The sequence below is a fragment of the Falco punctatus genome (assembly GCF_963210335.1).
Source record: "Falco punctatus genome assembly, chromosome: Z".
NCBI lineage: Eukaryota > Metazoa > Chordata > Aves > Falconiformes > Falconidae > Falco > Falco punctatus.
Window position 1 is genome coordinate 80,676,828 of NC_137586.1, and position 23,041 is coordinate 80,699,868.

General features: G+C 38.1%; 1 protein-coding gene across 13 annotated transcripts in view; it reads left to right on the forward strand.

Annotated features, from left to right (window-relative positions):
• MEF2C (myocyte enhancer factor 2C) overlaps positions 1-23,041 on the forward strand; it is a 128,248-nt gene that overhangs the window by 55,585 nt on the left and 49,622 nt on the right. For all 13 annotated transcript variants that reach the window (XM_080373053.1, XM_080373057.1, XM_080373062.1 and 10 more), the window contains one exon: positions 4,732-4,935. In XM_080373053.1, coding sequence (XP_080229179.1) covers positions 4,732-4,935 — 204 coding nt within the window. The remainder of the gene's footprint in view (positions 1-4,731; positions 4,936-23,041) is intronic.

Genomic DNA, 23,041 nt, shown 5'->3' on the forward strand with positions numbered 1-23,041 from the left:
AAAGGCAAAAATAAAATAATCCCAGAAAAACTCCAACCAAAAAATACAGAAAGAAACAAAGCCTACATTGCAACAAGGCTAAATAATGTATCCTGAAAGCTGTATTCATTAAAGGGGAGTATTTATGGCTGTTTCTGTTCCTCCACTGATGCATTGACATCTATCTATAAGAAGCATATAACTGTTGTTACAAAGTTAGCTAAATAAGGACTATATCCAGGGGCCGGCATCACCACTTACACACACACATATTTAATTTCAACACATGAAAGAATTTATACAGCCAAGCAAGATTACCAAGAAAGTCTTCTCTGAGCCAAATTACCCTTTAAGTTGAATGTATCACAACCTGTGGTATGCACACTTGAACTCAGGCTACCTACAGCCCCGCTTACTGACATTGCAATAACTAATCCATGAACCATCTCCTAGAAGGCCCTTTCGGCTTTATGCATGAAGAAGTGGTGGTTCCATGGTGTTGAAGAAGAGCCAGAGTTGAAGTGGAAAAACATTCTTGTAACAATCCTCTTTTGCCAATGCCTTTCCTTTAGCACATACAGTGGGTTTCACCTTTAGTTAGAAATTCATCCAAAATGCATAACAGGCTTGCCTTGATTTATATCAAGAAGGCTGGAAGCTGGCTACTTCACTGTTTGGGCTTTTTTCTTTCTTTCTTTTTTTTTTTTTTTTTCCAGTTTTCCCAATACTTGAAAGCAACAACTGATTTGCTTACAGCCTATAAAGTCATCAGCACTTCTTCATATACAAAAATGCTACAGGCTTTAGTAACCCACCTTCTCCTTACTGCCATTCCTGGTATGAGGGCCATTTGGCTCTTAAATTTTTTAAAGTAATCTTTAAATAAGTAAAATAACCACAGGGCTAAGACAAATATAATAGACTAGTGGGGTTTTAGTTAATTGACAAGATGAAAGTAAGTTATTTTTTGGTATGTTTCAGAGGTAAATGTAGTACTCTCCAGACACTGCTCTTTTTGCAATTAATATAAAAATGTGCAGCAAAGCATCTCATAACAGTATTTAGAAATTGTGTCAGTGTTTCTAACCTTGTGTTTTATATAAATATGCTTAAGAAGGTTTTAAAGACAGTTGAATGCTGGGCTCTTATCTGTTCCACTTCCTCCTTCCACTCCACTTTCATTCCCCCCAGTTCTCACACTGTCATTATAAAATATTACATCCCAAAAAGAGACGGACTTCCTAAACTGCCTATCATTCTCCTAAAGAGGAGACAATTCATGAACTGAAAACCACCTACAAATTAGCAGTGGTTTAGACAACAAGGATAATTAATCATATCTTGACTAATATTGTCAGGAAAGAACGTGTAGTGATTTGATTCTTGCTGCTGAAAAAGAACTTAAATATTAAGCATCTGTTGAAATGCATGCACCTTTTTGGATGTCCTTCTTTCAAATACATTAATGAATTTTCTGACTGTATGTGTGTTTTCTTTCAGTCTCCCTAGTGTCCTTTAAGTCAAACAACAAATTGACATTGTCCATTGTTATATGATGCTATCACGGCTGAGAACTTTGAACACAGTATATGATAATAAGTCTGTGTGAACAACTACCTGGGTTTTTTGGTACTGTAGCTACAGCTGCTCAAAAGCTTATGTTCATGCAGATGTGCATGTCTTGCTCATTCTCAGCGCTAAGTCATCACAGAATCATGGAATGGTTTGGTTTGTCAGTCAGTTCCAGTGTAGTCAGAACTTAAGTGTAGGTTGGACACTGCCTTTCACCTAGGCAAAAAAGACCAAATATTTTAAATAATTTATGCTGATTTTTACCACTCAACAAAATTTCTGCAGTGCTAGGGTATTATCTGTTACCTTAGACAATATTTATTAGATAATTCTAATTTGGGTGACCATGGTTAACATAACAAAGGATGAACAAGTCGAGACCCAAAAAAAGCTAAGTAATAAAGGTGCTACTTATATTTCTCACAAAAATATTTTAGCATATGGAAGTATATTAATCTTCCTTATATAGCCACATAGAAGAAAGTATACAGAAATATGATTTCTTTCTAAATGGCTTGAGTAGTATTCCTAATCTTTTCTGAAGTTACTGGCCTTTCACTATACATGCGAAAATACAAGTTCACTCCTACTATAAACTTTTGTAAAAGCATGATAAATTTACGTACATGTATGTAATATATATGTAAAGATAAGCCACAATGAATGATAAGTTTTAAAAGAAAAGTATTACTCCAGATCACCATAGAAACAGTAGTAAAACCAATTGGGTTTAATGCATTTATCAGCAGTGGCAGAAAGCATTAGTTGATAGGTTTAGAAGCAGTTAGGAAGCTCAAAGAATTAAAACCAAATCAAATTCAGAGCAATTAAGATTATATTTTAAAGAAAAAAAAAAAAAAGTCGAGCTGATTTGTTGTTCTTTTTTTCACTTTCCACAAAAAGGAACTCTAACTAGTATCATTCTGGTGATAAGTATTATGAAGTAAGTATGTGCTGTGCAGCACAGCTGTGTGGTTATTCTAAATGTTCAGGAGCACCTAACAGTAAACACAAACTGTGGCTTTAAAGATATTTCTGTACTAGAGTGTACTTTGATGGTAAGAAGCTGTAACATGCTAAATTCTGAGGTTTCTGTGCAACAGAAACCATACTGTACAGAGACACTCCACCTACAGCACTGTGGTCAAAAAGTTGATTGAAAGGCTCTTTAGATGCAGAAAAATATGTTGAGTTAGTACATTTTATTTTCTGTATGTTTAGCTTTTTCTAAAACATGCTTTTATATATATATATGTTTCAACAAATGCATTGCAATTTTCTGTAATCAGAGAAAACATTAAAGGACCACTTGAATGACTAGGGTTTTTTTCAGAATTTGAATGAAGTTTTGTTGCCTATCTCGTTATTCATCCCAAATATCAAAAGCCATTGAGACAGACAAATTTAGAGAGAACTTACTATCAATTATGCATACTTGAGACCAGTGCTGTGAAAAGCATGTTTTTAAAATGCTTGAATAATTGTATTTAATGGCAATCCATCTTTTCTTAACAGTACGTTGACAGAGGTTAAAGAGATTGAAATGACAATAAGAGGAATAACATTCAGTATACATTTGGGAGAGTAATGTTCATAGTACTGGCACAGAGCCTCGTCTTTCTGAGATGGACTAGCAAATAGGGATTAGCAATACTTAAAGGTCACATTTTCCATGGCCTGACGTGCTAGGATTTCAAGGTAGTCTGGGGTCGCAGTTAGCATTAACTTGCATTAAGAGTGTGACAAGATAAAACAGCAGCCCTATGAACTGTGTTACAGATGAATCTTCTTGCCTCAGCATTAAAGTTCAAAAGTGCTGCTGTTCGTGGGTATTAAGGAATGGTAGCAACAAGTGCAGGATTAGGCATACCTATGAACTTGGTTGTGTGCCTGCCCTTGACTTAACAAATACCTTGACTATATGTTAAATTTGATTAATAATGGGCTTAGCAAAACTGTATTTTCATCTTGTTTTTTTTTCTTGTTACTGAAAATTATCAGTAAATTTGTTTTCTTGTTACTGAAAACTATCAGTAAAAAATATAGATGTAAAAAAAAATCACAGCCATTGTATACATTTAGTGGAAATTGCATATATGAAGAAGAAGAAGAAGGAGAAAAATTTAACCATACAGTTAGCTTAAACAGCTCATAGTAGTTTCTTATTCTGAGTCACGTGTCTTACTGGAACTTGTAAGCTAGTGCAGAAAAGAAGAGGAAAAAACCCAAAAACAAAACCAAAACACATTTATTTGATGTGCAGGTCTTTCACTGTCAAAACAGCCCCTGTGGAAAATTATGGTTTTGTACAGAGCAATGGTATTTTTCATACTGCCTGGGTTTTGCATGGTCAGGGCATTAGCTGGCCTACTGAGAACTTATAAGCATATCCCTACTTTTTCCTATATAATATGACCCAAAGTCATTTGTATAAAAAATGCCAGTTCGTATTTCCAAGCATCTAATTTGAAATTAAATGAAGTGTGTTACATCTGTTACATTTACGTTACATATGTTAAGTTCAGAAAAGACCTTGTTTCAAAGGTGCCATTTGTTGCTGGCCAGCTGTTCTTTATTCTTCATTCCTGCTTTATAATTCTCATTTCTTACATGAGTGTTTGAATTTTTAACACTAGATATTTCTTTGCAACTATTGTGAGTATGTTTATATGAACAATGTTTATCTTTTGCACAACTTAAACACTGTACAACATAATTTCTTTGCTAAAAGTCTAACAGGAGTTGGGAATCAATGTTAATCCCTATCAAAAATAAGAACTGATGGCTCATGTTCAAACTATTTACCGCTGCAAATCCAAGATGCAGTTTTGAAATATTGGTGGGAAAGGTGTATGCAGTATGAGGAATATATGAATTCAAAAGTTACGGAGAAAGATGCAGTATCAACAGTTCATAGCACTGCTTAAGGAAAATGCTTTTTACCTGGACCTCAGGTTTTGTGCAGTGAGAATTAGATATATTTCCTCACATACATAACACACACATATTTTCTATTTTGGAACTATGTTTATATTTATGCAGTTGCGTTCTGAACATGTTCAATTCAAAGCCTATGGCAGTCACACACTGCATTTCCAAAAAAAGAAGGATGGCAAAGATCAGCTTGGGGATTTTTGACGGACCTTTTTTTTTTTTTCTTTCTTTCTTTCTTTTTTCCAGGTGACATTTACAAAGAGGAAATTTGGGTTAATGAAGAAGGCTTATGAGCTGAGTGTTCTGTGTGACTGTGAGATTGCTCTGATCATCTTCAACAGCACCAACAAACTGTTCCAGTATGCCAGCACTGACATGGACAAAGTGTTGCTGAAATATACCGAGTACAACGAGCCACACGAGAGTCGAACGAATTCAGATATTGTTGAGGTAAGATTTTCTGTTCTGTGAGGGGTCTTTTTTTACTTTGCTCTGAGGTGAAGGTGCTCAAACGAGAGGCCTGATCATCCTTCTCGAGGGCTGTAGAACGTACCCTGGAGGTGAGAGAGTGGCGGGAGAGCAGAACAGAGACACCTGGAATATCGGTTTGGGGTTGGGGACGGCGCAGCAGAGACTGGAGGGAATCTGCGTCGGTTGTGAGCCATAAAATTTTATGCCACTGAGCCCCTCACATGCTCAGCAGAAACTGCTGCAATAGGATCTCTGACTCCCTGTTGTCCAGCTTTCTGTGCTGCTTTGTCCCATTGTCCTGTTAGTCTTCTCCATGCCTTGACCACTACCTCCCAGCTGAATCTTCTCCTTGTCTCCTAGTTGCTCCCAGTGACATGCTTTCCAGAAAACACTGTGTGCCTTTCTCCTCACTCCAAAAGTTATAATGCCCTCCATCCCGGAGGACCTGAAAAATATGATGTAAAACACATGAAAGAAAAATATTTAGAGTTACTGCTTAAAGACATTCAACTGACTTGTTTAGTTTTTTCATTATTTACAGTGGAAGGAGGTTTAATAAAATGCAAGAAAAGTTTGCTTACGAGCTGCAGAGTAACAAATATTTCAGCTACCTTACACAGAATGCTGTTACTATACTGTAACAATAACAGTATCAAAGCAATACTATCAGAATGCTAGAAACACCTTGTAAATACTCTAAAAAAAAAAAAAATTATATAGAGCAAGCTCTATTTACAGTTGCTGAAAAATACGAATTACAATTTAAAATTCAATGTAAATTAAATTAATTTAAATTAAAATTTAAGTTCAATTTTAAGCTTCTAATATTTGCAGAAAAGTCAGTTTGCTTTTTAAATCACATTGGGATTCAAGCCATGCAAAATACATGAAGCTCCCAATGATTTTGTTGTAATAGCGAAACATTCAAGAGCAATATCTAAAAAATTGGTTATGTGACTCTTGCAATTCCTGTTTTCAAAGCACCTAAGTGATTAGGTATTTAATCTATCATTTAAAAAGGTATTGGAAGGATTAGGCCCTGCCTTAAAGATCAGTGAAAATTTATCCATAAGTGCTACTAAATGCCTTGCCCTCTACCCTTAGATTACTTCAGATCTTTTTAAAGATGTTAGTTTCAGATTTTGAAATAATCTGGATGTCGTCTAAAATGAAACTGGTTTGGGAATCTTCACTCGATTAGTCATGTATTTGAGACTAGCAATGGAAGAAAGTGTGCGAATTACATATAAAATGTTTTTGATGGAGAAAAATACTGTATAATAGACATTGTTACACTTGTTATAAAATGTCACAGTCACACCACCATAGATTGGCAAAGACTGCAACCCAGAATATATATAATTTTTCTGTCAGATTGGCAAAGATTGCAACCCAGGAATATGTATCACTTTCAGTCTAATCTTGTGTCAACATATAGGATGATACTGGTTTGCTTCCTTCATGATCTCCCAGCAGATTTTCTCCTCCATTAGGAGAGGATGAGGTTCTGACAGCAGAACAAAAATTTATGCAAGTTAAGACTAAGAGGAAAGTACATAATTTCTTCCTCCTCTCCATCATCTCTTTTCCTCTCATGCTTTAAATCTCCTATATAGACATGAAGCCCTTCCTGTCACCTAGGTCTGGTAAGCCCACGTCCTGTCCAGCAGAATTCAAATTTTGTCCCTGAAATAATGTCCTGTCCTCTTGAAGTGGCAAAAAGCCAGAATATTCTTAGCAGGAAAAGTTTCCTGTGTTATCTTTACTTCTTCCTGTAGGCTTTCTTGTGGGAATAGGTGAGTAAGCCAGTAGTTAGGGATTTATTACTCGCTTCACAATGAACACTTTTGATTGTGAGCGCTATGGTTTCTCAAGAAGCTTGAGTGAAAATGTAAATTTTAAAATAATGCCTGTTTTGTTGTAACTTTGAGATTTTTCAGGAAGAGCACTCTTTGCACCAGCAAAGTCCCTTTCCTGCAAAAATAGTGGGGTGGTTTGGATAAGCCGATAGGCAATTTTGCAGACAGACACATAATTTTCTAGCTATACCCAAAATTTGGTGGGCATCCCTTTTCACTCCTTAAAAAGGAGCCAAGTAAAAGTAGGTAATTGAAATAAACATTATTTTTTAAAATAATTGAAATAAACATCATTAAATTGAATAACCTAACAATAGGCAAAGGCCAAATGAAGTGCAAGTTTATAATTTTTCTGTATGTTATGTCAGCTCTGAATTCAGTCATCTGTTCATCTTGCTGTTACCTTTTTAAATGTTCTGCCTGTAATGCAAAATACTTAAGCCACACCAATGCCAGTACTGTTTCAGGATCAAAGGAGGACTTGTACAGGGTGTAGGTTTTGAACAAGGGTTTCATGTTATCATGCCTTTACTTGATAATTAACATCGCAGTTACGAGTACAAAAGAAGAACAGAGGCCATGAAAGTATACAATCTGAGAAATGGCTTGACTCTTAGTGTAGTTTGGATATATTTTTAGGTACAGGATATAACTCTGCCACACATTTAAATATTTAAATTGATCAGTTAAACTGACTACATAACACATTTCCCTTGTAAAGAGTCTTTTTTTTTTTCCGCTTTCACACAGCTAGATTTCACCCTTACAAGTTTTTAATGTTGTTCTTCCAGAGCAATCAAGAGCAGCTGAGAATCAAGTGTTATTAAATCTGATCGTTTTCAGCTAAGTGACTGTTCAATAACTATATTTCAGCAGAATAAAAGGGAATAGCTGTGCTCACAGATTTCTGCACAGACTTCTGAAAATTTGAAAAGTAACTGTCAACCGTATAAAGGTCTTTAATTTAGAATCCAATTTCTGTCCACATTCAACAAAACATTAACTATTTTGTTACTTTTTGGCCATGGTGGAACTGTGTTATCAGTCATTAGGATGTGGTATAACTTCTTTCAACAGTCTATATTCAAGGCAGACCAAAAGAGTAGGTCTCTAATATGTAGTTAATTACTTTTAAGACCACTGCTATTTAAATGGAAACATTACATGAATTTTCATGTAGTCTGACTAAAGCTGTTAATTTTATTAAGTAAATGTATTCATTTTAATTACTGGGATTAATTATATTTAGCATTTCTGAAGGAATGAGTCTTGAGGCCATAATTTGTTATTTGAAATATCAGAAGACATCACGTGTCATACATCTAACAAACTTTACACTTTTTTCCAAGGGAAAAAGTATTTGACATTCATTTTGATACTTATATTACTGCTAATCAAGCAATTTGGTCCTACACAACTTCCAGCTATATGCTCTGATTACATCTGTCATGATGTAAAATGGAGAGGGTAATATTAAGAGAATTGGAAAGTTCAGTTATTATTCTTTGAACTCTTTTGGTTTAATGATTTAAACAAATAGCTTCGACTTTCTTTGCAGTTGTAGTGATTTTATTTACATGTAATAAATATAACTGAGATGGTCTTTTCCAATTGCCTCATTCAAAATGGAGTTGATTAACGTGCAGTTTGATATATCTGAGTTCTTTAGATCACAAAAACTGTCTGCCAGCTGAATGTGTCTCCGTTATTACCCATTAAATACACTTGCCACATCCACAGGTAATTAAAAGTCAGTGTGTACTCACGAAGGGGAAAATATTTGCATTCAACAGTCAAGTTTATCCATTTTAAGCAACAGTGACAATTGTGAGTCTTACCAAAATCTGTGTGGAGGTTTTATGATATGTTTTAGTTTTGCAAAAACAATGTTCATTCTGAGACTACTGCATAGACTTTACTGGGTTCTTAAAACTGAAGCCTTTATGTCCTCACTCACCAAACCACTCACACTACAGCCGTTCATTCAGTTTTGCTTCAGTTAAAAAGTGCATGTTGGTTGCTAGATATAGAAACTTATTTTAAGGAATAGCAGAACCTGTGTAGGGTTTCTTCAACACTAGGGGGAAAAAAAAGATTTGTTTCATCTTTATGCTAACTTCCAAGTGCTGTGTGAAAATACCAACAACAATATATTCAGCAGCTGTCATTTAAAATCCTGTGATATAATTACTGGAATATTTGTAATTCTTTACTTTCAAATGGAGTTAAATTTTCTCTCAGTACAAAATCCTGTTGCACTTGGTACAGAAGTAGTGTTTTTACAACTAGAGTTCCAATCTGTCCTTAGGAGTTTGTCAGTACATCCAGTTCCTATCTGCTCTATCAGAAAAAAACTTGCCCTGTGAGTCTGTTCTTCTAACGTTATCAGCACAGTTGTATAGGACCAGGCAATAATTTTCTTACGGCAATGAAGAAATGGGGAAGAGTAAATGTCAGAGTTTTACAGCAGACAAGTATGTGCATTATGCATTTTTTTGCTTTTATTTAAAATGAGGCCAGGACCTCTCCTTGTTTCTGTAAAACAGGAGTGGATGTAACACAGCTTATTTGGGTGATATTTCACTGCCTCACTACTGTGAGTAACAACAACCCTGTGCCAAATCACTGTAAGCCCACTGCTTAGGGGCTTAGAAAGGGCATTGCCCTTAGATTGTAGGGGGCATATTTCAGAGCAGGAATGCAGGGAAATGTTTTGCATCTTGGCTGCAAATATAATTACAGCCCTAACCGTATTACAGAGATCTGCTGTGGTTCTTCAGCTAAGCCATCACGCCTCTGCTGATTGAGGGTGAAACTTCCTGCCTGCTTTCTCTCTCACTGTCCCTTCTTCTTCGTCACTTCTTTCATGTCACAGCATCAGCTACTGCCTCAGCTTTGGCAGACCTCTAGTGAGTTTTTACCAAGCTCTGGGTTTGATTCTGTTTCCTAGATACTGTCTCATGCGCAGATCCTTGCTCTCTGCACACATAAATCATTCCTCCACAAATCACTAACCACTTCGTCTTTCAGCTCTTTTTAAGCCCCTAATCCATCAATTTCTTTGGCTCATCTGCTCTTATTGTCCCTCTTTCTCAAGTGGCTTCTATTCCTCTGCTGATTCAGTGGTCACTGCCGTTAACACAAGTTCTCCTACTAGGTCAGCCCTTTCAAATTCATCCCATTAAACATATCTTTTGTTTTCTGGCCAACATACATCCAGCTTCTCAGTTCCCCTCTACCATACCGCTAATCACTGGCAGAGAAAAAAGAGGAACAGCACAAACTTCCTCCATTTTTATCTTTGCTAACTGAGGTTCTATGTTGTCCATGCTGATCACCCACCAAATCTCTGAATTTTTTAAGTTCGCTGTTTAAAACTGCTCCTTTGCATGCATGCACACACATCTGTGTGATCTTTGCAACTGCCTTTTACCTCACAAAAAGCTCTTCCATGACCTTTGTGTCTTTTCCTTTTCTGAAATATCTCTGTTGCTTTGGCTCTATTTTTTATTGGCACTTGGCTTCTACTACCCCTTTTTTTCCACTCTCTCTCTCTTTTTTTTTTTTTTCCCATTTAGAAGGAGTCCAGTGTCCTATACATAGACCTCTATACGTCGGAAGGTGTCAGCTCCTGCAATACACTGTCATAACCTCCTGCCTATAATAAAACCTTATCCTCGTTTGGCTTCTCAGCTATACATCGTCTTACTCTGTGGGGTTTTTTTCCACCCAAATATTTTACCAAGCCTACTATGCCCTTTCACCCACCTCTCCACTCTTGCAATTCTGCTGTATTCTAATGCATACAAACAGTTCCTGCCTCACAGTATTTACAGCCCTACTTCAGACATGGCACAGTAAGAACAGATAGCAAAACAAGGTGGTGGTGATACAGTAACATGATTCTCCATGTGACGTGCATCAATCCTGTTTCCATTAAACAATGTTTATACCTCTTGTACCAAGGAACATCTTTTGACCATTTCTGAGGGTCTCATCTTCAGCTCATGCTCAGTTTCATCCTTCTTAATCTCTTGCCAATTGCAGTCGGTGCATACTTCTTTTTCTGTCTTCCTGTCCCTGAGAGTGTCGTTAAGTTTTGCTTTCTTTTGCCCCCTGTCTCACAAGCTGCTCTGTTAGGGATTGCTTTTCTGTTACACTTGATGCCCCTCCACCCTCTTTTCTCTCTCCTTTCCCATGGACATTGGGTATGTTTGGAGAAACTGGCATTGGGGGAGCTCTTGCTTGTAGTGATACTGAAGACTTCATCAAGAATTAGCCTTGGATTCTTGAAGAACCAAGAGTTACTCTAGGAGACTTTAATTATCCTAAGGCCGTTGTGATGGCGTTGCTGGTCAGCCACGGGGAAAAAAGTTCTATTTTGCAATAATATGTCAGATTGTTAAATAATTTACAAATTACCGTACTTTGCCATAAACAATCAGCACCTAGCATTGCCTTTTTAACTTGTTTTGCATAGGGTCATATATCTTCATTGCTCTAGTAACTGCTGATTAATTGACCTTTTACAGAGTATTTTCCCTTTCCCAGTGGGCTCCTTTATTTGGTGAGGTAGAATGAAGTGAGCATAACAAGAGAGATGAGTGCCATTTGCAGCAGCATTTTCCCCGAAGGGGAAGAAGTGATCTTGTGGGCATGTGAAGCTCTCCCTGCAGATTGCTTCACAATCTCCCTTTGTGTTTTAAAACACACAGAGACATCTTCGCAGACCTTAATGTTAAGACGGTAGGACGGTAGGGAACAAAGTAATATCAAGCCCTGTAAGGTGCTGGAATTCAGAATTTTGCTTTTGTGTGTGTGTGTTATCACTTGTTAAAAAGCATTTGATATAAAAAAAAAAAAATCTATATTGAAAACATGCAGCTAATGATAAATAGCAATGGTTTGTAGAAGAACTAGCTTGAACTGAAAATCTGATCGCTTTTAGTATGACCAGCAACAGAGTGTCAATGGGCATGAAAAACTACTAAATCTCCTGTACGCTTGAGGGACCTGAGACTTAAAACTTAGTACAGCTTCAGCACGTTGGAAGGTTGGAGTTGATGAGGATGGCACCCAGGCAGCAGAAGGCGTTATGCGTGTGACCCGCCACATGGGCAGAATATCATGCCAGAGAGGAATGACATGGTCCTGGTTTGCTGGCGGACTTGCTGCACGTTACCCCATCAGTTCTTACAGGTGTGATGTGGGTCCTATAGCGCAGGTAGGATTAGTCACTTGGTGTGGAAGTTCTGAATGAGATGAAGAGAAAAAAAAATCCTTCTGTCAATTATTTCTAAAGGTCACAGAGCTAATGACTAGCTGGGAGGTTAATTAGATTCTGAAAGCCTCTTCATATCAATTAAGACTCTTATCTGTATAGTTGTAGTAAACAAGCCCATATAACTCTCTAAAAATGTGCTTTTTTTTAGGAAAAGTAAGGCAACTGTTGTAGCTCATTTAATGTAATAAGTGTATTTTCTTCCTTTGTCGTCATAACATAATACTTGCATATAAACAAGCTCTGAAGTACACATCAAGTCAGCTCTTCAGCTGTTGAAATCAGGGAAATTATTTCAGCAACCACGGGCTGAAGATCTGGGACAGTATAGAAAGTAAGCCTGTATGTAAGAAAGGTTATTCAGGGTGATCTAAAGACAGTACAGTCTATTGGATACTGCCCTGGACTAGGACTCATGAGACTTGGGTTTTATTAATAGCTTTGCCAAATACTGTTGTGTGACCTTGGACAAGTTACATTTCCTCCTAATGCTTCAGTTTCCCTATTTGTAAAATGGGGATAGCATTATTGATTTCCTTTGTAAATTGGTTGAAGACCAGCTTGTTAAAAAAACATCTACCATTACCAGCTTCCACAGCCCAGGAGATGACTGGGCAGGGTCAGCTGGCCAAAGAATTTCCTTTGGATGATGATTTAGGCTTTTTAAATTCTTACTTCTCGTTTCATTTTTAGTAAATATGAGCCAAACCATTATTGCTAACCTCATGTATGACAAAATCATGGGATTGACTTCAAGATCTTCAGCATTTTTGTAACAATTCCTTTGGTCATTCTTTGTTTTCCTTCTGAATTTTGAGCATTTAGAAAATGTGTTTCTAACCTAATATCCCCATGTGAGTTTTTTCTGGTTTTCCTAGACATGATTAGTACAAAAAGGTTGGGGGGGGGGGGGGGGGGGGGCGGGGAGGGAAGGGAAGGGAAGGCGGGGGAAATATTCCCTTTTCAAAAATAGTAAAAAAACTCTTTACCAATCTTTCCACTTTATCAATCTTAATTTCCTTTTTTCAAGCAATTCATTTAGAAATTCATTTCTTTAAAACAGAAGCTGATATTCTTACCTAATCTTATTATTCCATCGATTTGGGCTTTATGTAAATACTAGCTATTAGAAGACCACAAGGAAAACTTCAAAGCTAGAAAAGTGTGGAAGGCAATTTTATTCTGTGCAAACTAGTCCCTCAATGGGGCTGATGTTCCAGTCAGTGGGACTACCTAAATTAGTCCCTCTACTACATCCAATAGGTAGCAATTTATTCCCTTTCTTCCACTTATCCCCATGAGATTTTGGCTCTATCTTTCCATCCGCAGGCATGGGTTAAGCTCTCCTTGATAACTCTGCAGCATCCTGTTGCTGTGGATCTAGTAAGTGATTGACTTCTGACACTTTGCAGCCTAGAAGAAAGGCAGAGGGTCAAGTGTTGACACTTTTTTTTTTTTTTCTAATATGTTTCAGATTAATCCAGTATGTAAAAAATGCAGCTAAGGGAAAGTTGCATAATGAGTTGTAGTTGTTTGGCTCTGCTTTCTCTTGCTCTCCCTCAAAAAAAAAGGTTTTCCACTATGCTTTATTTGCAACAGGGATTTGGTTGACATGAAACACAGTTTGTAATCCTAATGTATCACGAATGAAAGTGAAGTAGCTTACCCAATAGCTTGTTTTTCCATACCTGGAAGAATAGAATAGGGGCAGAGAAAACTAAAATTGATGCAAAGTTACTTACTTTGAAGCACGTGGTAGGGCGAAAGCTACTTTTGAGTATAGTTTGAGAGAGCTCTGGACCTCCTGATTTTTACCTAGGATCAGTTCTTCTTACTGGTCATGTCTCCATGTTATTTTTCTTTTATTCTTTTTTTCTTAGTAACCATTTTTAAAATATTTTAATAACTTAGGAAATATTTTGGATGGATTGTTGTGAAAGTGAAAAATCCATATGGAACCTAAACGTGTTTCAAACTGCTTTTTTTGTCAAACTGGGAACATAAATTCACATTTCTTAGAGCAAGGTCTATTTCACAGGTCACTCTTTCTTTCTCCAAAACATGATATATCTGGCTGAGAAGCTGGAAAAATCTTATATGTCTGTGTAACATTCTTATAACTTAATAGCTCCGAAGTTTTATCCCAATCTAGTCATTGGAGAATGTTCTTTGTTTTTGTAGTCACTGTTTCACATAGTAACACCTTGTTGTATTTTGGTCTGTTTGCCAGAGGGTAGGTTTATTTTTAAATCCCTGAACTCTGAATTTTCTTTATTTTTCCAAGATTGGAAGCAGCTGAAACGCCTGGAGTTACAGGTTGAAGGGCTTGCTTCACAATATGAGATGGGAAGCCTCATCCCCTCCCCCTTTTGTGTTTTTCTTTTTTTAAATTTTTCCTAACAATGTCCCTTAACTGATATTTGTCTAAAAATAGAAAACTGCCTAACTAAAAATAGCTTGGCTCTCAGTCTTGCCAAGGAAAATGGAGAGGAATAGGCGTGGAATAGAGGCTGAGTAATCCAGCTCTATTCATTCACAGATCCCTTTGAGAATGCAGGCGATGATAAAGTGCCCTCAAAAAACCACAGGCCTGACTTGCTCTCTTCAGACTCCTAGGTGCCAATAAACATTTTAGCCTTAGGATATATTTTTTTTTCCTCATAGATCGTAAACACTTTCTGAAAGACAAGGCTTTGTTTCACAGAAGCTAACTTACTGTCAGAAATAGCTGACTTTCCTAAGGTCCTTTTTTTTTTCTGACTTTCCACATGTTTTTTAATTTATTTTCAGATGAGCAATGACTGCAATGTTCTATCAAGAATTACCATGAAATGTCACATATCTAGTGTGAATGAATGAAAAAAATAGATACTTTCCCTTAATTTCATACTTAAAATTGTGCCCTTGGAACTTCACATATCAATAAGAAAAACTTACTATTCTGATTCTGAGCAGTGAAAGTGCATGAGTAGACAGCTGATTTATTTCACTGAGAAATCAAACTTTAGCTGCATAGTACTTCCACATATATAACAGTGATTTTTTTTTTATTTGTAATTCTTCATTTGTCTGAAACTCAGATTTCACCAAGAGGGTAGAGGAGATGGGAATGGCAAGGGGCAGGATCTAATTAACTTTAAAATAAACCTGTTTTGAACCCCGCAAAGCAGGAACTTCTCATTTGAAAAGCTGTCATATTAGAGAAAGACAATCTTGTTTTGTGCTACAGAGGTTTTTATATCACATCACATTGTGGTATTGCAGCGCAAGGTGTCAGCAATACTAGATGGCAGAAAAGACACCAGGAAGGGTTGAGCATGTTATTTAAAACATGAATGTTTGTTGTTGTTCTGTATGGAAGGGTTTTTTCTTTTTGTTTTTGATGGGTTTTTAAGTCTGAGTAACCTGGTCAAACACAGCGACAGGGTGTGGAAATGTCAGCACAGTTCACAGGGTTATTTGAGCCTGAGTATTGTTTTGCTCAGTTCCTGTAATGCTGCTTGTGATAAGACTCTGGAGACAAAGGACGATAATTGATGGAAAGGGACTTAAATCACTCCAAAAAGAATCAAGGTCCTTGTATTTGGGTACATCAACTCTTCGGGTCTCCTTCCTCCTTGTAAAGCATTTTGTCTTCTTGCATGTTGGCCCCCTACTGCTCTTTGTAATGGAGGCAGACCACAAGTGATTCCTTTATGCAGTACACAGGGTGTAATTGTGTCTGTGTGGTGTATTAGTAATTACCAAGGCTGAATTCCTGTATTGTATCTTCACTGCAAGCATGGAAAAATAGGACACACTACCCTGCATTACCATTTTCAACCTAGATAGTGAGCTACTTATAGCTGTGTTCCAGACACAAAGGCTTTTGTGAGAAAACCCATTTTTCATTTTCATCAACGAGACATCCCCGCTTTGTAAGGTAAATACAAAATGTGGTTATTTACCTGGATTCTTACGCAGTAGTAATAATCACAAGTGTAGAAATATCACATCTTCTCTTCCCTCACAGCCGTCTTTCATGCAAACTACTGACCTTGCTCTCTTCTCCCCCCAACACTTTTTGGTTTATTGGGCTCCCATAAGCTGTCAACTGTTCTTTGTCAAACCAGTGTTGGAGATCATGTAGCACTGAGTTTCTAGCAAAACCAGCAAGTGATGCACAGTTCTTCATACGCTTACACATTGGCAAAGGGTTTTTTAGCATTTATAAGTGTTTCCAGATGTGGGCCCTTAGCTACTGCTCATAGTTGTATTCAGTAAAAAGAGCCTTATGCTATCAAAAGCCAAAAAACTCTGATATGTAAAGTCCACCATTCACGCTTAATTAGACCCCGATTTAAAGTCTTGAGTGATCAGTGGGAGCCTTCTAACTTCAAAACTGTTGGTTATGGTTCCTAGCACAGACACCAGTTTCTATGGATTCTGTCAGCTTTTGTAGCAAACAATACCAGAGAAGGTCTTCTTTCTGTAAAGATTCATAGAAGTCCTGTTTCAGCTGGTGAAACTGTTCATAAGAAGAAAGTTGAAAGCTCCTGCAAACATCTGCAGAATCACGGCTTTATTTCTGAAGCAGATCCAGTATCAGTAAGGGTGGCAGAATTGGACCTAAACAGTGCATACCATGAGTAGCATTTAAGTATCTGTACTGAGAAGTAAAAGCATCCACTTTGCTTCCATGCCATGGGGAGCTGGCAATACGTGAGCCCCCCTCCCTGAGTTACAAAGGCACTGTGCAAGAAAGGCTTCATCACCAGACAGGATGGATATAGAAAACGTCAGTCTAATCCTGGGGTTTTTGCCTGCTTCACTCCACCTGCTAGGGAGCTGGTGTTTAAAATGCCTTATCTTGCTGTTTTGCATGAAGCAAAATATCTCCATTCCTCTCCTTCCCTGGACTGCACACAGATAGCACTATCTGTTCTTGGAATGCCTTTCCACAGTTTTCATAGTTTTGGAAAAAGTTTTGTTAAACTTCAAAATGTGCTGACTTTTCTTCCTTGTTACAGTAAGAAGATATAAATTAATTATTTATTTATGTACTATAAAATTTGCATCCATCCTTTATGTATTATGTAGTTCATATTGATTAGACTCCATTTGCCCTGAATTCAGGGAGGACTCTATGTGTTTGTTTAATAAAAGATGATTTAAATTAATGTAAGTTACCAAATTTGCAGGGCTATAAAACCTCAAACACATATGCTTTACTGTTCTACATTTTTAACAATCACAAGTCTAGTGATCAGCTGTGAATTAATGTCCATAATCCAGAACTGTTGAATGTAGTTAAAACTTAAATAGCCATTGTTCCTTGAATTAAAAAAAAAGGCCTTTAAAACAATTTCAATCAACATTTTCTTTATGCAGTAATTTATAAATCCACAACTTTAGGTTCTTTTGTTGCTATGGTTGTTTTTATATATGGCTACCAGTTAATGGAGGAGTAAAAACTTCTATTAAAAGAAGTTGCATCGTCTGTGTTCTTAACAGTTCGTTAATGTTTTTGCATGATATAGACAGTGGCGTTAAAGGGAAGAACCCGTGATATATTGGATGGGCTTGCATTGAAAAAAAATCTCAAACCCATTTATTTATATCATCCTGTGTGATCCATAGACAACTATAATTACATTTTATAGTCCAGAGTTATAAAAATCTGCATGCACTTTACTTTGGGTTGTTAAAGTATACGTTTATTTCTTTGATCAAATGTTACAGCACACAAGCTGTTCAAAGAAAGCAAATTATAGAAGAGTCAATAAGGGCACTTTAAACACCACACAGCTGCTATAGATTGATTCAAAAGAGATCAAAATCTTGACAAAGAAGCAGTTCCTGATAGAGTGTATGGTGTTTAAAGTATATTTAGCTTAATACAATAGAATCATGGCTATTACATGAAAAACATAAAAACACTTCATTTTTTCCTTTCATTGTTATAATCCAAGGCTTGGTTATTACATACTTCTATCATGTTCAAACATTATTCAGTAACAATGGAAGCTTTACACTTTTGTCTCTAGCAGTTACCAGTATGTGCCTTAGTATTTAATCTGTATTTTTGTAACCTAACTGAAAAGAAGCTTGCCTTCTCAGATGTAAATTTTCACACAACCCACATACATTGTTTAACTCATGAATAAGAATTCATAATTATGCGCAGTACTTTCCATCCTATATCTGAAAGTGTTTCACAGAAGTGACTAAACATAAACTTTGAAATATGGCAACTAAGGTCATTTATCCAAAAGCCTAATCTGGAGGCACATGACCTTTGTGAGAGACCTTGTTATTTGCTCTTGAAGATTCCTCGGGGCCTGTACTGTTCTTGCTAAGTATTAACCCGATCTGGGCCAAAATGGAGAGTCTTTTCCCAGTTTAAGCCCCAAAACTCTCAGTCCTCCATGAGCAAAATACCCCTGGCAAACAATTCCTAATGCAATGCACAAATGTAGGATCGAGTTTTTCACAAAACAGAATCAGAAAACATTGCTGGTGTCTGTGCGCTGTCAAGGGGACAGAGACTTCAGTGTAATTCCTTCCTTAAAGGATTCTTTCTGCATGTTATTGAGAGTCTATTCAGTGTAAAACGCAAACACCAGCTCTGGAGCAGAAATCAGATTTCGACAGACTCTTTCCTCAGAGAAAATTGCTGTAACAAGCCACAGAGCTCTGTGCCCTATTGAGAGCTCTTTCTCTGACCCAACAAGTGTTGCATTTGTTAATGCACAAAAGCAAAATTTTACAGGGACGTGCAGAGGTCTAACCCATCTAGAACTGTACAGAGCATGGGAAGCTGATCCCGTAGGGATGTGGGAGACAATAGATTTGAGCCCATTCAGATCAAAGAAGAAACAAGAGCCTGTGTTTCCAGTTTTGTAGCAGGTTCCTAACCACTGGTTGTTATACAGAAAATCTGCAACAGCAACCTTTTCTTAAAAGGGATGAGCTACTCTTCCTTGTCTTTGAAAGATTAGCTGTAGGAGGGGACAGTATGCCTGAACTAGTGCCTGAGTGCCCAGCAGGGCTTTGTGGATGGAGGTGTCTCTGCAGCGCTGGGTAAGCAGAGAAACTTCTGGTGAGGGGTAGGATTTCCGAAACCCCATTTGCTTAGCCTGGGTCACTCAAAATTTCATCACACATTACTAGGTTTGGATCCTGCTCTGTAGCACCAAACTCTTCTAGTGCCCTGCACAGGAAACCCCAGATCCTAACACAGTGTGGATTCCACTCTGGAGGGCAGGTGCCTAAATAGAAAGTATTGCAAAATTGAGCTTTCTATACCCCTGAATCCTTTCTTTATCGAATCTAGTCCATAGCCCTTTCCTGTCACAAGACCTTTCCTTGCAGCAGGGTGCAGACTGTGCTTTATGGTTTCAGTGTAAGCTCAAAGCAGTGTGGTTAAAAGGAAACACTTCTTGTCGACCACTTTCCTACCCTGTCACTTCAAAAAATGCTTCTACTTCAAAAGATGCTTGGAAAGGTGAGCCCTTATTTCTCTGTCCCAGAGATACCTTCATTTGTAGCTTTCAAACGCTGGCAGGTATAGGGGATTCTGCCTTAAGTGGCTTCCTTAACCGAACCCTGCAACTGAGAGGACCCCCATAGATAACTGTATCTGGCAATTCTGGCTTGACCTGCATCAATGGTAAGGAGTTTGTTTAATAGGACTAAACTCATCTGGTAGTAATGCCCAGGAGGGATTCACAACTTTAGCCTGAACAGAGGTAAGGTGCTTCTGGGCTTGGACTTGAGGTGAAACACTGGATCCCCAAGGGTTATAGAATCCTCTCTTGTCTCTCCCACAGACTAAATTTTTCATTCCCTTCCCATTAAAGGAGTCTGAGAAATCCTCCTACTCCTTCTGTACAGTCTTTTTCATGGGAGAAATGTTCTTAATTCCACCTCCTCCTTCACAGAAAGTGATGGAGCAAAAGAGCTGACTAAACATTCTGCAGTTAAGCCTGCTTCCTACTGGTCTCCATGACCAGTTCAGTGGCAGGAATAAAAGAAGTACTCATCCATTCCTGCTACTGCTATTTTATTCTGGGGTCTTGTGATCTAGCATACCCCAGGCAGAAACAGGAATCCTGCCAAACTTTGGAATCAATGTAAGCAAGCTCTGCTGAAGTTTGTTTGAAAGTTTCACACTTCTGAGCAACTCCAGGCAAACCTCAGGACTGGGGACCTCTCTGCAGATACTAGGAACAAAATGAACACTTCAGAACTCTAGAAATCCTGTGCTTATTGCTTATACGCCTGTTGGCCTCTTCATGGAAAGGATCTTGTAACGTTACTGATTTTCACTGAAATTTTGGTTATATAGGACATTGCTGGTCCCTTTTGCTGCTGTAAGTGCTGTGTGAAAGCCTGGGCCTGTTGAAATCTGTCAGGATCTCTTTGCCAGGTCTTTGATTTTAGTGTATCAATAGTTAGAGGCAAAGCCACATGTATTTCAGAGCAATCTCATCTTCACTTTTGTCACAGTCTCCAGTTTCTTTGGCACAGTCAGCTTCTGATTTAAAATTGAATTTTCATATTCAAACATAAAATAAATGTTAGAGAACCTGAAGTATTCCATTATCGTTCCATGTAACACACTTTACCTTTCCTCTAGATAGTCTTATTGCATTGTAAATGCTCTGCAGAGTTTAGGAAAGAGCTCTCACTGCTGTGGCAGCAGGCTGATGGCTGCAAACGGCCTAGAAGATAGTCAAGATAATGGAATAAGTAAATGAGCTCTGTTTTCTTGCCACAATAATGTCAATAGGAAACACTGTTGTTCCATATCTCAGTATAATGGTTTTGGGTTAAGTCTGTAATTGGTCCAAGCCTCCAGCACAGCAGGATTTTGGGACTGGGAGTAGTGTTTGTGCACCTGTGGATTTCAGCTCCTTGTTAGGTAAGGATCCAGTGTGGTTCTTCCTTGCACGCAAGCTGAGTGTGTTAGGAAAAAAAGTCAGAATGCTACTGACTTCTGAAGGTTTCTCTCGGATAGCCAGAACTTGATAAAAATTTACCTTTTTCTCAGTAAAACAGTCCCCAAAACACTACGTGTATCCATCTTGCAAAGAACTGTGAAGTGATGAATCACGAAGGAATTCAGTCAGTCCTTCAGGTGGCTCTGAATTTGGGATTCGCAATTAGAAAAACTCCCTTTCTTATATGTAGCATGGCTCTGTGAGACTCTGAGGCTGCCTGAGGAAACAGCTGTAGTATCTGGAGATACGAGTACCCCCGAGCTATTTATTGCCTTTCCTCCGTTGGAGGTTACCACCTTCGCAGCGGAGTCAGAGGAAGGGAATGCATGCCTACCCCTCGGCTGCTCCACCTCCACAGCTCTGGAATGGGGGGGTGGTCTCGGATGGCAGGGCAGAGCAGGCAGTCCTGCACAGTGATTCACACCACAGCGGCGAGAGCCACCAAGGCTGGTTAGAGCCATAGCTAAGGCTTCACCGAGTGGGACGCTACCAGTCACGCACACGTTCACAAGCATCCTTCATGTCCAACTCTGCCAAGTCCTGGAAGAAATGAAGTAGCCTGAAATCTTGCTCCATTTGTCCAGCCCTTCTGCAGGATTAGAGGACCCAAGCAGAAACATCTTTTGTAGCCCACAGAATTCTCTGTGTGGGAGGACTGTATGATTAAAGGTTTGAAGATCTCAGACAGTAGGGCTTTGGCAGGCCAATATGCCAATTCTTCTTTACAAACCTATAATTTCATCCAAAAAAAGAAATCCAGTTTTACAATGAAAACCCTTATCATTTAAAATACATTTTAGCTGGTTCTGGAAGAAGCTGAAATTTTCAAAAAGGACGTTTAGTTTCTGAATGAAGATTTTTGGTTGGTTGGTTGGTTGTTTTTTTCTTTTCTTTTCTATTTTACCTTCTCAGCCATGATTTTTCTAGTATCTCCATAAGCTCTGTCCTCAGTTCTGGTCACAATTTCTGACTAGATCTTGAGTCTGCCTCTGCCGCTTCTGCTTTCTCAAGCAGTAATAAGAACTAGAAGCTGGCCCTGTTTCTCAAGTTTTCTCCCTTCCCAAACAGCACTGAAGCTGGCCAGTATGTTGGTAACAGCCTCCGTTCAGCAAAGCTACAGAGGGCAGCACGTAAGCCAGTTTTCGCAGATGTATGCGAGGATGTCTATGTCTACATTAAACTTAGACTCCTTAGTGAGTACATTACAGTTTCCTTGCATTTCCTACAGCACCCCAATGACACTGGTAGTCACTATCATTCAACTTTTTATAGAGGGAGAACTATAAAAAGGTGAATTAACAAAGCCGATGCGGGAAGTTAGTAATAGAAGTAGGAGTTAAACTGCAGCTTCTTGGGAGCGTGCAGTAGCAGCTTAACCTTTGGATAATCTCACGTAAAGGGGCTGATCTTTTGCCTCCACGATGGTGCAATGTGCAGTAATGGAAAATTAGAATTCCCTTACCTGGAAAGCTTCCTAAATTCTCAAAACTGTTTTCAAGAACTGACCACTTTTTCCTAAGTCTGTCATTTCTGATTCTTCCCTTTTGAGAGAAGTGCTTACTTCTCTCAAGGGGAGAGCAGAGTGATAGAAGCAGTATGACTTTTGAAGAAGTTACGCTTCAGGAAAAAGAGTTGCTTGAAGGACCAGCTTTTTAGGATGGTCATGCAATTCTGGAGTTTCTACGTAGGATTTTCCATGGGAAAACAAAGCACAGTTCTTTGTTTCTAGCAGATGACACTTTGGTAAGCAGACAAATGCGTATCATAGTCTAGAGATTTTAGCAGGTGTTTGAAGATGGATACAATTTTCACAAATGTTTCTGGTAAATAACAGAATTTATATAAATTGTTGGTCTAACAGGAGAAAAACAAAGCCATCTTAAATCAAGTATGAAAGTCTGCATAGTTTGAGTCATCTGTTTTCATAGCTAAAATCATGGGCCAATTTTTCTTCTCAAATA